The sequence below is a fragment of the Paralichthys olivaceus genome, chromosome 13 (assembly GCF_024713975.1).
Source record: "Paralichthys olivaceus isolate ysfri-2021 chromosome 13, ASM2471397v2, whole genome shotgun sequence".
In the NCBI taxonomy this organism is placed as follows: Eukaryota; Metazoa; Chordata; class Actinopteri; order Pleuronectiformes; family Paralichthyidae; genus Paralichthys; species Paralichthys olivaceus.
The window spans coordinates 10438900-10454596 of record NC_091105.1 but is presented as its reverse complement, the minus strand read 5'-3'; the positions used below and the strand labels follow the sequence as shown (position 1 = coordinate 10454596).

The 15697-nt window shown below is 40.7% G+C and overlaps 1 protein-coding gene across 2 annotated transcripts; it reads right to left on the bottom strand.

Annotated features, from left to right (window-relative positions):
* Positions 1 to 1621: 1621 nt before the first annotated feature.
* Positions 1622 to 13973, bottom strand: nbn (nibrin). Of its 2 annotated transcripts, none has more exons than XM_020093521.2 (17): positions 13783 to 13973; positions 9883 to 10004; positions 8434 to 8561; positions 8175 to 8334; positions 7272 to 7375; positions 7071 to 7188; positions 6020 to 6210; positions 5837 to 5937; positions 5616 to 5748; positions 5354 to 5529; positions 5041 to 5200; positions 4135 to 4744; positions 3928 to 4017; positions 3676 to 3816; positions 3345 to 3458; positions 3213 to 3262; positions 1622 to 1968 (listed from the first exon to the last, which is right to left on the bottom strand). In XM_020093521.2, the coding sequence occupies exons 1-17, from the start codon at positions 13823 to 13825 to the stop codon at positions 1935 to 1937; spliced, it is 2475 nt and encodes an 824-aa protein (XP_019949080.2). In that variant the 5' UTR covers positions 13826 to 13973; the 3' UTR covers positions 1622 to 1934. The 2 variants fall into 2 exon arrangements, with proteins under 2 accessions (XP_019949080.2, XP_019949081.2); XM_020093522.2 differs by having other exon boundaries at positions 13795 to 13973.
* Positions 13974 to 15697: the final 1724 nt, after the last annotated feature.

Sequence of the window (15697 nt, the reverse complement as noted above, 5' to 3'; positions counted from 1 at the left end):
GTTTGCCGAGATTTATTACAAAAGATGTGAACTGACTAGTTCATGTTCCTGTTTATTCTGAGCCAACCACTTTTTTTTTTAAATACAGATATTGTTCTTTTAACTGCTGTTGTATGAGCTAGTCTAGTCGGAGCTTTATACCTAAAAAAAAAAGTTTGAAATGTCTAATATTCAATTTTTTACATTACATGTCATTTAGCTGCTGATTTTATCAAAAGCAGCTTCCAATTAGTGCATTCAACATCTATGAGGGGAATTTCGGGGTCCAGCATCTTGCCCAAGGACACCTGAGCTGGGATTTGGGCCATAACCTTCTGGTTGGAGTGCAGTTTTTTAAATTTTGTAGAAAATAGGATAAAACAAGAAACATCAGTATGATCCTTTAAATTTGGCATTTGAAGATAATTGACATTCACATTATGTCGAGAATATACTGAATACAGTTCCAGCCATAATTAATTTACCTAAGAAAATCCATATTGATAGAGATGGAGAGACGAGTCTTAAAAATGACAGAAAAAGAAAAGCACACTTGCAAAACACCCATTTTTACAATCATACCATGCAATTAATATATTTTAATATCTTAGAAAACCAAATCTCTTCCCCCAATTATTCTTGTAATCACAATTTCTTTTAAATTTAAAGTTTGGCTATCTGTGTATTATCTAAACTACATCTTGAAACTAATCAAGACTAGATTATTATATCACTATTTATAACTGAACATCTATCATTGTACTTATGGTTGATTTATTAAGTGCAGAATATCAGTTTAGAGAGGTGATGAGCAGTAACATTAACATCTAATAATTCGATTTCTGCTGCATTTAGCTTCCTTTCATTTATTTAAACTCTGTTTATAAGTGTGTTGCCATATGGAGAGTATTTTGTGTGCTGCTCCCACACAGCTCACGGTTCGTTGACTGTAGGGGATTCTTTCTCCCCCTTTCATTAAAAGCAGTAGTCTGAGTCAGTGTTGGGGGTTAGTAACATTAGTAAATAATGTACGTAGTCACATGATCTTTTCCATTTATAAAGATGTGGTTTAACACTATTTAAGTTTTGGTAACCATAGAGCAGTTGACTAGTGCAAATGTGACTTGTGTTAAATACTGAATTTCAGCTGAATTATTTCTTGATGCTTTTTTCACTGATTTCTGAAAATTGTTTTGATATAAATATTAAATATAAGCTTGCAGGCACAAACGCCTGCTTAGCAGCAACTGCTTTGGGTAGAAGCCAGAAAAGTGTTTCAAGGACAGGTTTGGTAAGATTTTCAGCCAGTGCATTAATACCAGGACTACAGAGGACTCAATAGTCAACTCTCAATTTGTACGTGGCACTTCCTGTGAATATGAAGGGACATGTGTGTTTCGAGCGTCTACGCAGAAAGGCCAACATGTGTTAAACATGACAGCTTCTCATCTGAAGAGTTTTGGGTCTGCAGAAGTGCCTGATGGGTCGGCTCATTAGAGATCACTCAAACACTTAAATCCCTCTAAGTTTCTCGTTAGCTAAAACCAGGGAACACATTAGGTCTTAACTTCACAACGAAGGAAAAGCTGCTTTCAGCATGTAGAGTTTTATGCTCTCTTGTACAATTGAAGAGTTTTTAATGTTTTGTATGCCATATTTTTTATTATTGACAAATAAAAATTGGGAAAAGAATCTCTGAACATGAGACTGTTTTCTTAAATTGTTTGCTGTCAGTAAGTTAACAAGTCGATGATTATATAGAACAGAAAATGTAAACACTTGTTAACATTTCACATTAGTTTACCGAATGAGAAGCATTAAATCCAACATTGTGGTTCAAATAAACATACATATGTAATTTCTGGAGTTTTTCCTGTTTTCCGGTGAGTTGGATTTACTTCATGTTTCTTCGAAATGAATTCTCACTTCAAGATGAAGGCTATTCATCTTCTCATTTATCTCCTCTTGGTTAGCTTGGTAGGGTTGTACCTGTGTGACACACACACACACGCAGAGTTTATCTCATAGGTCTGTGCATGTCATGATGGGCTTTTAACATTCCTCATGGATCATTCCTCTATGTCCTAAGAGGCATTTTGCACAAACAATAAAAACAGCCCAACTTAAGCGCTATAAAACATAGACTGTGTTTGAACAGCTTAAAGCAAACAGGCTTCCTATAAACCACGTCTGGAAACTTCGGTTAGACCCACCACAAAAAAAAATACCAGATTGTTTTCTTAGCAGCAGAGTCTGTTCCCCGGATACGCATGACTGACTGAGCATGACTCAGTGATCAAACAGCTCAGGCTTGACACACACACACACACACACACACACACACACACACACACACACACACACACACACACACACACACACACACACACACACACACACACACACACACACACACACACAGAAACACACCATGCACACAGACACAGAATCAATCTCAATCTCTTTTCTGCTTAGTCAAAGAAAACACAGCGGCAGCAGCAGCATCGGTGGCTTACATCACCTGTTACCTTGGCAACCGCTGTGACGAAAGAATGGCTACGTCCTGATTGGTTAACCTGAATCTACAGAGGCCCCATATCCATAATTCTCACTTCATTAAGCTGCCTGCACCTAATTTTAATGCCTGAGGTTGTACAGACTTGAATTTCTATTTTAATCTCAGTGACGGATCAAGCAAGACTAACACAAAGGTCACTCAGTACACAGTGTAAACTAAAAGTGTTATTTACCCAGAATTCAATGTCCAAGAGAAAAAAGATCTTGAATATGAGTTGAGGTATAAATCACATAGGGACAGAGCATACTGTATAAATCTGACCAGCCTTATGAAATATATTTCTTCATATCTTATATTTATAAAAGCTGAACATTTCTTAATACAAAACATTATATGTCTCAGTAAAGTGAAAAAAATTACATTAATTGTAGAAAATGTAGTTTCTCAGTTTAATCTTCAAGGTTTCTTTGATTAATTTCAAGCAAAATCTCGAACAAATAACAAATGTTTAGTTACGACCTTGTCATAACCAGGGTTCTCTTTTTCTGGTATCTGGTTTGATGATATATTATTAATAATAAATGGTAAATGATAAATATCATGAAGCATGAAGGATGGAACAAACACAGGACTGGTCCTTCACATACGTGTTTAAAAATGAGGGGAAAACATAGACTTCACATCTTCTGACAGAAAAAGAAATCCTCTCTCTCACCTGAAGAGGTCGTCTCCTACAGTCTCGTCCCGTCTGCTCTGACGCTCTTCCTGAAACACAGACTCAAGTTATGAGTGCAGGACTCAGACAGATCGCTGACAGAAAGAAGTCAGACAGAGTGACAAAGATTACCTTAGCTGCATCTTTCAGCCATTCATCCAAATCAGAGTTCTTGCCCCTGCTGTGAACCAGCAGATCAGACCCTCCGATGATGTGTGGCGAGCTCTCGGCCCCTGGCACTTCAATCTGCAAATATGCACAAAAGGAAAAGATAGAGCCTGTGTATAAGTCAAAATTCTTATTTTCTTTTGCGGTCAGGTAGAAAGTGATTGGTTACGATGCTTCTCATTAACATATCATAAACAAAACATTTTGACACTAGACACATTTTGAATGACATTTCATGGCTTCTAAATTAGAAGTGTTTCTAAATCCTAAATGAGGCTTTCCTCATAGTTCTGACCTTGCGGAAACATTTGAAGTTCTTTGCGCAGCCGTTGCTGAGCGTCTGCTTTGGTTTAATCTTCAGAGGCGCGGACATAGTGAGAGATCTAAACTCCACTAACACCAGCTTTTTAGGAAGGTCCTCATCAACCCTGGACTCCTGCAAAACAGCAAAACTTTTATCAGATGGGCAAGAGCCAGAAAATGAAGCTGATTCAAAGGGAGGAAGAGACAAGACAGCAACATTTGGAGCTTTTTTCCCAGGACTTACTTGCACCTCTTGTTTAATGACGACTGCTTTCAGAGGTGTCTTAGTCTCTTCTTTGGGCTCATAATTATCTCCTTTGAGTAGATCAATATCCTTTAGGAGCACAAAGGGCAGAAAATGAGGAGTAACAATGGAATATAATCTCATATAAAACCTCGATATTATTGGATGAAAAAACAACACTGCAGAACTGCGATTCTTCCTCCTCACCTGAATGTAAGACGGATTATCATGTTCAATGGACTCATGATGAGCTGAGTTTTCTGAAGGATCAACCTTCTCCATCTTGATGGAGACAATAAACTGTTCGGACTGTTTGCTTTGGTTCTTATGGGAACCAGACTTGTTTTCCAGTGGCCGTCTGTTGGCTTCACTGTCTTCTGCATGGATGCATTGCCTCTTGCTTGAAGTGGGAGCCTCCTCCATGTTATAATCTTGTTTCTGTCCAGTTGAACTTTGCCATTTAGGCTGTGCGTGCTGGCCTTGTTTGCCTGAGGGTGGCTCATCAAAGAAATCCATATCTTCAGACATAATAGACTCCAGATCCTCCATCTGTATCTCTGCTTCCATCTCCTTCCTCTTTCTACTCTGTGGCTCCTCCTGAGCAGCATGGGAGACCCTGTCCTCCGACCGTCCTGCGAACAGATCAGCTCCAGACCTCAGTGGAGTCTGAGATGTGGCTGCGGGAAGTCTGTCAGAACGCGAGGATGTTTCTTTAGACGTAACTGAGGTGTTCGGTGCCAGCATTCTGCTGACGGACGATGCCTGTACAGGCCGCTTTGGCTCTGACATAACATCAGAGAAATCATCGTCCAAAGGCCTTGAAGAAACGACAACACAAATAAGTTGGTGCATCTGAAACATGTAATAGATGTATTTCATCTGTTTAAATTTTCATTTCTCTGAGTGAATATCAAAATAAATAAAAAATTCTATGTCTATGGCTAGTATGACTCATCAAATTCAATCTTGTTTTCTAAACATTATACATCCTTGTCATCCTGTCCCATCAGTAAAACATATGTTAATTGTGATTGGTGATGTAGTTTGCATTGATTGATGCAAGCACTGCATCACCACTGCTAAAATATGCAAAAGGCTGGTATTAAGGTTTACCTTTTCTTATTGGCTGGCTGGAAGAAGCTCTTCAGAGTCGACTGTTTCTGTGGTGAAACGTGTGCAGGACTTTTTTGAGACAACTTCTGTGGAAATGTCTTCATGCCACCACTGGCCCAGGAAGTGGATGGTTGGGGCCTAATGCATCTGCTCCCCGCACCTGCAACGGCAAAAATATTGAGTTTTAAGAATATTCAGACTTTTTGAAAATATCTTGACCGTCCCCGGTGCTGATTATTTTATCCAAGTGTAGAGAGAGTGATAGTAGAGAAGTAAATGCATCAGTGCATCTGTAATTCATTCTTGCTGCTACCTGTCAGTTTGGACTCAGGCTTCTTCCTCTGTGAGTTTGTGTTATACGATGAGCTCATTGTTTCAGCCACTATGCTCGGAGTGGACATCCTCTCAGCGATAACTTTAGATCCATCATGCTTCTTTTCAGGAGTTTCTCCTACCGCCGTCACCCCTGTCACGTTACATGGCACTGACCTGGCAAACGCAGGAAATAACATCTAACAGGCTTTGTGGAATGGACAGAGGAGTGAAAAGTTTGTGTGATGAGCGTGTGGCGGTACCGTTCGAATGGCTCTGTGTTCACTGCATATGCTGGGATATTTTGTGTCGCAGCAGGTAACACAGTCTCATCCACGGCCACGCTCTGTGACAGTGAAGCACTCGGGATTCTGGCTGTCACTTTTGGTGCTGAATCTGAAACACAACCAGAAGATTGAAACAACAAAAAGTAGAATTGAAACAAAGAAATCAGTACTGAGTGCTTCCCTGTCTGGCCTCCCACCTGAGTCTGGCTGTAGACTGGATGGATTGCAGTACTTGTCACAGGAAGCAAAGATGGCAGCCAATCCGATCTCAGACTCGGTGATGACTCGAAGGCCTTTTCTGTGTCAGTGGGAAAAACGACAATCTACCACCAAACGACAAACACTCTGAAGTCATTTTCTATTGAAGCACATGAACAAACCTTTCAACAATGTTCTTCACAGAGTTTGCCCACTCTGTGGCAGAGGAGGACAGCAGGGTTTGGGAGCTGCCTGTTGTGACATCGACCACACAGCTTTGTGGAGACTCCAGCAGGTCCCGGGGCAGAGCGCCCTCCTCCAACAGCCGACTCTTTCCTTTCCCAAAACTCACGGCTCCACTCAGACGCTTCAGCTGAAAATAACATAGAAGAGGAGCAACATTAACTCTGGAGTCTGCAATCACGCCGCTGTGATCACGTGTGTGTTTTTAGGCAAAGTGAATATGTTCTTGTTTGGTAATTAATATAAAGTCAAAATTCAAAGAATTCAAAAAGGGTCCAGGACTCCTGATGGATAATCTTCATGAGATTACAAAGACAGAGAGACTGAGTGACATTCTTACATTTACAATCATTAAGTTTGTTGGTCAAACCAGGGAATCGTTTTGTTGCGTTAACGCCCACTGGATGAAAGTGTGGAAGTCGTTTTACATAAGAGATTATTTCATCAGACAAAGCCAATAAGACCAAACATATAAAGTTATTATTTTATATATATATAGTTTAGCTGTCCCTGCACATGCACCTGACCTCATGAGGAGGTTCAAGCATGAAGAAAACGTACCCAGTAAAATGATGAAGTTCTTATTCGATTAATTAATTACTTGAACAAAATACATTCAAATGCAACATTCATGATTACAGTTACAACAAGTACACTACCATGGATTTTGTTGTTTATGGTTTCAAAAGATTGGATTTGCCTGTTGAAAAACCAGCTCGTCACTGGAGCAGTGAGTCTCCCTGAGGATCCCTGAGCTGACGACTGCCTGGTAACTGATGCTCAGCTGATAAACGGAGCTCACGAGATCATGTGACTTTCCATCATAATGACTGAAAAACAAGCAGCGTCATCGGAAATGAAATGGCCAATAACAAGTGCTTATCTCATAACTCCACTGAGATCTTTGACTGAGGGGAACAACTTCTGATCGACGGAAATCCTGATAATGTTATTCAGTATTGAGTGACCAAACAGAAGAAGAGAACAAACCTGTTTGGCACTGAGGAACACAAAGGTCTTCTCAGTAAAAAGTAGTTTGCGAGCTGGAGTCACTCCAAGGTTAACATCCTCTTTAATGAGACAGGGTTCATCGATCTCAGGGATGAAGCTTAATGACAATGAAGAGCACAGATGAGATACTGTTTGTTTCAGCGCTGCAGGTGATGCGTTCACTGACGGACTGTGTCGTACCTCTCGGCTTTAGGCGGTGCCAGTTTTTGCTGCACAGCTTTGTTGAACACCAAGAAGAACTCTGGTTTCACGATGGGACAACAGCACAGCACAGCAGAAATGGTCTGATTGGGGAAAACACACAAGTATGTGAGAGCATATTCAGGGACGAACAAGTCGCATGTGCCAGGTTTTAAATAGAGATGTTTCCTTCCGTGATGATACTAGCTTTATGTTTCACTTAGGGATAAATTCCTGTTTCAATCTGAGATATCTGCATTGTTTTTAATAGCGTCCATGTCATGTGACCCATTGACTCCAAATCAATGCTGAGCTTTATCATTACTTTAGATAAACAGGACACAACTCTTTTTATTTCTGCTTATTATTCTTAAATGATGATGTTATTCTTATCATTTTCAAATATTCATATAAAATATCAGAAGCACTAAATAGCTCCATTAAAAAGAGCTGTGTCTTTCTTGTTTAGGCAAACAATAATATCTGATATGACCTGGAATCAGTGGGTCACACTGGAATCAGATTGATGCGTATAGGCTGATCTGCAAAGTCCAAGTATCAGAATCAGAGCAGGGAAAAGGTATCAGAACATCTCTAGAATCAGCATTTGTCCTCAGTGATCTAATCACACATGGTCAGTGCTAAATATTTATATTTCCGCTCGCACCAACATGCAAAAACAGTAACAACCAACACATTTGTATTGTTCATGAACAGGAATGACCTACTTACCTATTTGCATAGAGAGCAGGTAACTGAGATCCAATCATACATGGTCACCGAGGACACATTCAGGACACGTTTTAATGCCAGGTGTGAACACACACACTTAAAGCTGTCCATTTGACGTATAATATTAATATAATACCAGATCAGAACAGGGCCATAAATACTGGTTCTAACCTTGATGGTGACTCTAACAGTGGGCATAACCAGGTGGGTGCAGTCCTGAGTCCACGTGTTGACCAGCTTTCCACCCAGAGCCAGCAGAGCCTGAGAGAGTGACGTCTTGCCATCACTGTCCAAACATGATGAACACACCACTGGCTTCTGATGGTCCACACTGTGAGGGACACGTGTAATGCAATAGATTTAAAGATGAATTTGTTAGTAACACAATCATGGCTCTGTGATGTAGAACACAACAGACAAGGGTACATACCTGAACTTGCTGTTAAAAGCCCCAAATGTTACATTGTCCCCAGACTTCAGGTTAACTGACGTGTTCTCTGTCACACGCTTGCTGTTGACAAAAGTGCCGTACTTGGAGGTGTCTTTCAACGTCAGGGTCTAAAAGTAAAATACACAAGACAAACCTGTAAATCATTCCATTCAACAATACATGTGACAGTGAGAAAATTAAAACCTGAGATGGAAAGTTATTCCAAGCTCAGAAATTGAACCTTCAGTGTAAGAACTGCAGACAGTGGTGAAACACAGGCAAAAGAAATTGATTTCACTATCAACAGATAAACAATAAATATTAGATGCTCTTATGTTAAAGCAGGTTCATGTATTTATGAATCAAAATGCTCACAGTGAACAGACTTTTTAGAAACAAGAAAAAACAACTGAAATGGATCTTCAATGTACCATTTATTTTTGGAGGTTTTTAAATGAGGTCTAAGATTTTTAAACTAGTACATGTTTCCAGTGTGTTTTCATTCTGCATGTGTATTGCTCAGTAATTGCAGTAATTTTTAAACAAGCCATCGATTACAATTAAAACCACATTTTAAGACATTTTCCAGCTTTAACGACATAAAACCAGCGCAACAGCACCACCTTCTGGCATCAAACAAGTAACTATTTTGCTAATCAAATACTAACTGCTACTTGGAACATTACTGAAGGGGTTGGGTGATAAACAAATACAAAAGATCAAACAGATCTATGTGGTCATACACAGTGATTACGTTTTAAAAATAAATTCTACCTTGTGTCAGATCTCACAATGTGTAATACTGTACTTGGTGTTTGTTGTTTGTCACATATACAGAAAGTTACATAATTAGGATGTGATTTTATTTGTAGACAGAAAGTTTCCACAGCATAATACTGACAGGATTGTTGGATTATGCAAAGACAAAAGAGTGACTGCTCAACTATCACACCACACCGTCACATTTCAGCTCACACTCTGGCCTTATGCAAACTGAATTAACTCTTTGACTCCTTCAGGTGCCTCTTAGAAGCTTCAAAGACGTGTTGATGTGCTCAGGGGGATGTTTAGGGGGAATTTAGCTATAAAATAATAAGCATCTGATTCTTCAGTGGTGAAACGTTAATGTTATAATGATGTTTAAATTTTGTTCTGCCATGTTAAGACTTTTCTGAACTGATCATATCCTCTGTCCAAAACCTCAGCTGCACCGTTTTACACGAGGAATAAACTTTGGTGCACAACATGGTCAGTGCTGTTGTTCCATCAGAGTCCTGATGTTTTAAATTCAAGCAAGAGAGACACAGTTTTCTGTGTTTGGAGCTTTTAATTTAATTGTGCAATGTCTTTGAAAGAGCGAAATATTTCAAATGTTTAAGCGGAGCTGCACATATTCAGTCGATGTAAAGAATGAACTGTAAATGCTGGTTTCCTGTCTTGCTGTCTCACCTGGTCGGTCAGAGTGAGGTGAGCGTGAGCCCTGCTGATGGACTGGTCGTTGGCAAGAAGGATGTCACAGTTCTTGCGCCCGACCACGTACTCTTTACTGGCCATGAGATACTGCGTCTCACCTGTGGGTGACAGAGCGTAAATTATGGACCATTCAATGCAGAACTAACTGTTGATGACATTTAAATCAAACTAGGAGTAAGTGCTATGGTTCCTTGAGGTGAGAAAACGCAGTGATGTGAATATTAAGAAAGCAGTAAAGTGTGTACAATGGACAATGTAATTTTAAAAACAGGGGATGTAATGTCAAATGATATTACATTTATATTCCTGTAATACACAGGGCTTGATGTGGGATGGTGAAGATGTTACTGTCCATACAGAGCTCTGATCTCTACAGATGTTACCGTCCATACAGAGCTCTGATCTCTACAGATGTTACTGTCCACAAAGAGCCCTGATCTCTACAGATGTTACTGTCCATACAGAGCCCTGATCTCTACAGATGTTACTGTCCATACAGAGCCCTGATCTCTACAGATGTTACCGTCCATAAAGAGCTCTGATCTCTACAGATGTTACCGTCCATAAAGAGCTCTGATCTCTACAGATGTTACCGTCCATACAGAGACCTGATCTCTACAGATGTTACCGTCCATAAAGAGCTCTGATCTCTACAGATGTTACTGTCCTTACAGAGCTCTGATCTCTACAGATGTTACCGTCCATACAGAGCCCTGATCTCTACAGATGTTACCGTCCATACAGAGCCCTGATCTCTACAGATGTTACCGTCCATAAAGAGCTCTGATCTCTACAGATGTTACTGTCCTTACAGAGCTCTGATCTCTACAGATGTTACCGTCCATACAGAGCCCTGATCTCTACAGATGTTACCGTCCATACAGAGCTCTGATCTCTACAGATGTTACCGTCCATACAGAGCCCTGATCTCTACAGATGTTACCGTCCATACAGAGCCCTGATCTCTACAGATGTTACCGTCCATACAGAGCTCTGATCTCTACAGATGTTACTGTCCACAAAGAGCCCTGATCTCTACAGATGTTACTGTCCATACAGAGCCCTGATCTCTACAGATGTTACTGTCCATACAGAGCCCTGATCTCTACAGATGTTACTTTCCATACAGAGCTCTGACCTCTACAGATGTTACCGTCCATACAGAGCTCTGATCTCTACAGATGTTACTGTCCTTACAGAGCCCTGATCTCTACAGATGTTACCGTCCATACAGAGCCCTGATCTCTACAGATGTTACTGTCCACAAAGAGCCCTGATCTCTACAGATGTTACTGTCCATACAGAGCCCTGATCTCTACAGATGTTACTGTCCATACAGAGCCCTGATCTCTACAGATGTTACTGTCCATACAGAGCTCTGACCTCTACAGATGTTACCGTCCATAAAGAGCTCTGATCTCTACAGATGTTACCGTCCATAAAGAGCTCTGATCTCTACAGATGTTACCGTCCATACAGAGCCCTGATCTCTAGAGATGTTACCGTCCATACAGAGCCCTGATCTCTACAGATGTTACTGTCCATAAAGAGCTCTGATCTCTACAGATGTTACTGTCCTTACAGAGCTCTGATCTCTACAGATGTTACCGTCCATACAGAGCCCTGATCTCTACAGATGTTACCGTCCATACAGAGCCCTGATCTCTACAGATGTTACTGTCCTTACAGAGCTCTGATCTCTACAGATGTTACCGTCCATACAGAGCTCTGATCTCTACAGATGTTACCGTCCATACAGAGCCCTGATCTCTACAGATGTTACCGTCCATACAGAGCCCTGATCTCTACAGATGTTACCGTCCATACAGAGCTCTGATCTATACAGATGTTACTGTACATACAGAGCTCTGATCTCTACAGATGTTACCGTCCATACAGAGCCCTGATCTCTACAGATGTTACCGTCCATACAGAGCTCTGATCTATACAGATGTTACCGTCCATACAGAGACCTGATCTCTACAGATGTTACTGTCCATACAGAGACCTGATCTCTACAGATGTTACTGTCCATACAGAGCTCTGACCTCTACAGATGTTACTGTCCATACAGAGCTCTGATCTCTACAGATGTTACTGTCCATACAGAGACCTGATCTCTACAGATGTTACTGTCCATACAGAGCTCTGATCTCTACAGATGTTACCGTCCATACAGAGCCCTGATCTCTACAGATGTTACCGTCCATAAAGAGCTCTGATCTCTACAGATGTTACTGTCCTTACAGAGCTCTGATCTCTACAGATGTTACCGTCCATACAGAGCCCTGATCTCTACAGATGTTACCGTCCATACAGAGCCCTGATCTCTACAGATGTTACCGTCCATAAAGAGCTCTGATCTCTACAGATGTTACTGTCCTTACAGAGCTCTGATCTCTACAGATGTTACCGTCCATACAGAGCCCTGATCTCTACAGATGTTACCGTCCATACAGAGCTCTGATCTCTACAGATGTTACCGTCCATACAGAGCCCTGATCTCTACAGATGTTACCGTCCATACAGAGCCCTGATCTCTACAGATGTTACCGTCCATACAGAGCTCTGATCTCTACAGATGTTACTGTCCACAAAGAGCCCTGATCTCTACAGATGTTACTGTCCATACAGAGCCCTGATCTCTACAGATGTTACTGTCCATACAGAGCCCTGATCTCTACAGATGTTACTTTCCATACAGAGCTCTGACCTCTACAGATGTTACCGTCCATACAGAGCTCTGATCTCTACAGATGTTACTGTCCTTACAGAGCCCTGATCTCTACAGATGTTACCGTCCATACAGAGCCCTGATCTCTACAGATGTTACTGTCCACAAAGAGCCCTGATCTCTACAGATGTTACTGTCCATACAGAGCCCTGATCTCTACAGATGTTACTGTCCATACAGAGCCCTGATCTCTACAGATGTTACTGTCCATACAGAGCTCTGACCTCTACAGATGTTACCGTCCATAAAGAGCTCTGATCTCTACAGATGTTACCGTCCATAAAGAGCTCTGATCTCTACAGATGTTACCGTCCATACAGAGCCCTGATCTCTAGAGATGTTACCGTCCATACAGAGCCCTGATCTCTACAGATGTTACTGTCCATAAAGAGCTCTGATCTCTACAGATGTTACTGTCCTTACAGAGCTCTGATCTCTACAGATGTTACCGTCCATACAGAGCCCTGATCTCTACAGATGTTACCGTCCATACAGAGCTCTGATCTCTACAGATGTTACCGTCCATACAGAGCCCTGATCTCTACAGATGTTACCGTCCATACAGAGCCCTGATCTCTACAGATGTTACCGTCCATACAGAGCTCTGATCTATACAGATGTTACTGTACATACAGAGCTCTGATCTCTACAGATGTTACCGTCCATACAGAGCCCTGATCTCTACAGATGTTACCGTCCATACAGAGCTCTGATCTATACAGATGTTACCGTCCATACAGAGACCTGATCTCTACAGATGTTACTGTCCATACAGAGCTCTGACCTCTACAGATGTTACCGTCCATACAGAGCCCTGATCTCTACAGATGTTACTGTCCATACAGAGCTCTGACCTCTACAGATGTTACCGTCCATACAGAGCTCTGATCTCTACAGATGTTACTGTCCATACAGAGACCTGATCTCTACAGATGTTACTGTCCATACAGAGCTCTGATCTCTACAGATGTTACCGTCCATACAGAGCCCTGATCTCTACAGATGTTACTGTCCATACAGAGCCCTGATCTCTACAGATGTTGTGAGCATGTGGAACAGGGAGAACTGGAGGCCACACTGGCAGTAGACCAGCTGAGGTGAACTTTGAGCAGCTAGCAGCAGTGTTAGCAGTGTTGGCTAACCTACGACTGTACCTCCAGGCTGCAGCGGAGTCAGGATCCACATCTTACTGCGGAGTGGTGAGTTTTCATTCGGTAAAAACAGGAGCAGGTCAGAGGAAAGATTTCTTCTTCACCACCACAACTTTCTCACAACAGTGAGGGCGCGCCGTTACACTGTATGTACACACTATAGGAGCGCCACACGGTGACGTAGAAACTCTGCGCCGCCGCTGCCTTTTCAAGATAAAAGCCTCTTCCTTCTCAGTCACCTGAAGTCAGTGAACTACCTACAGTGAGTTTATTTTCTTCTCTATATATGATTCAAACTACATTTTTAGTAAAATAAAATAGCACAAGCGAAATAATATTGATAACAAAAATAACTAAAACCATTTAAAGTATAAAAATACAAAGCACTGTGTAGTAGCTCCTCTCAGATCATCTGGAAGGTTGTTCCAGCGACGCAGCATCAGCACATGTCTTCTGCTTCACTAAATACAACTTAATCACTGAAACCAATCCAATGGATGAGTATGTATCACCAGACCGTGTAAGAAGTATAATTCAGCTGTAGTTGCTGTTGTGTGGAAATGTCATTGTCTATTTGCATATGCAAATGTGTGTTGATGGGTGTGATCTTATTTGTCTATATATATATATATGTTGTCTTTGTCATGGAGAATTATTTAATTTTTCTAGTTAATATAGTTAAACTGGGATAACCCCCATCAGCCTGCCTGCATTTTTTTAAGCAGTGCCACGATCATTCCTTTGTTTTATGGCAAACAGTGAAGTGTGCTCTGTTACTTACTCTGAAATGTGTTGCAGGAAGCAGAAGTGCAGCTCATTGTAAAACTGCATGAAATTTGAAATTTGGATGCCATGACTGACCTCTGTTTCAAAACAGCTTAAAAAAGAGAAAATACAAAAGCAGCTACTTCAGAACTGATTCTGCTTAATAAAGTTTTAATATAAATGTTTTGCACGGGGCCAGCATACTATAAAGTATAAAACCATTTCATATGGGAAGTTTCCCTATTATTTGTCACATATACTCTACAGTTCTGAGATACATGCATGATTGTGAGTTGTACTGTACTTCAAATGTACTTTACATATTGAAAAGTAATGCAAAACGTGAATGGCATTATTGTTTGTTTTGCAGTTTAGATTGTGGGGTTTTTGACTGTGGGTCTATATCAGCAACTTTATAACATCAAATAAGACCTCGAGCCTCCTGAACCTTTACTTTGAGGGAGTTTGCTTTTTCCTTTTTGGATTTTCTCTTTTAATGTTCTTTTCTTATGTTGGAAGAAGTGATTCTGTGTTGCACTGAATTTCATCGTACATCTTCATCCCATGCAACAACAGTAAAGGCAATTTGACATTTTTTATTGTCCACCCATAGATTTTAAACAGCTCAGGAAGACACATACAGATGTTGTGTCATGTATAAATTCCACAAATCAGACCCTTGTTGCTTGTATAATAAATGATAATGTTTGTCGAGTTGTGATTAATAAAATGACAATACCAGAAATTAGACATATCGTTTTTATTGAATCTTAGAACATGAAGCATAAATAAATCAGACATTTAAACAGACATGTTTAAAAAGTATGGAATAACACAAAGATAGTGACAGGTAATTGTTGAAGCAATAATTTGCAGATAAAATAAGATGAAAAATAATTAGGTTCATTTATTGAATTCTAAAAAATTATCATGCATTGCCTTATTGCTTTTCTGCATTAATTGCTCAACTCAAAATATAGGATCATTGTCAGATTTCCATGGTCGACCTGCAGCTGGTCTGAGACGTCCTCGTCCCCACAGACACGGCAGTTTATGATTGGCTCGCATCACTGCAACACTAGTGCAAGAGTCGGGTTTACGGATGATCTCACACCAGTCTGGATAGTCCACAGGTTTAGAC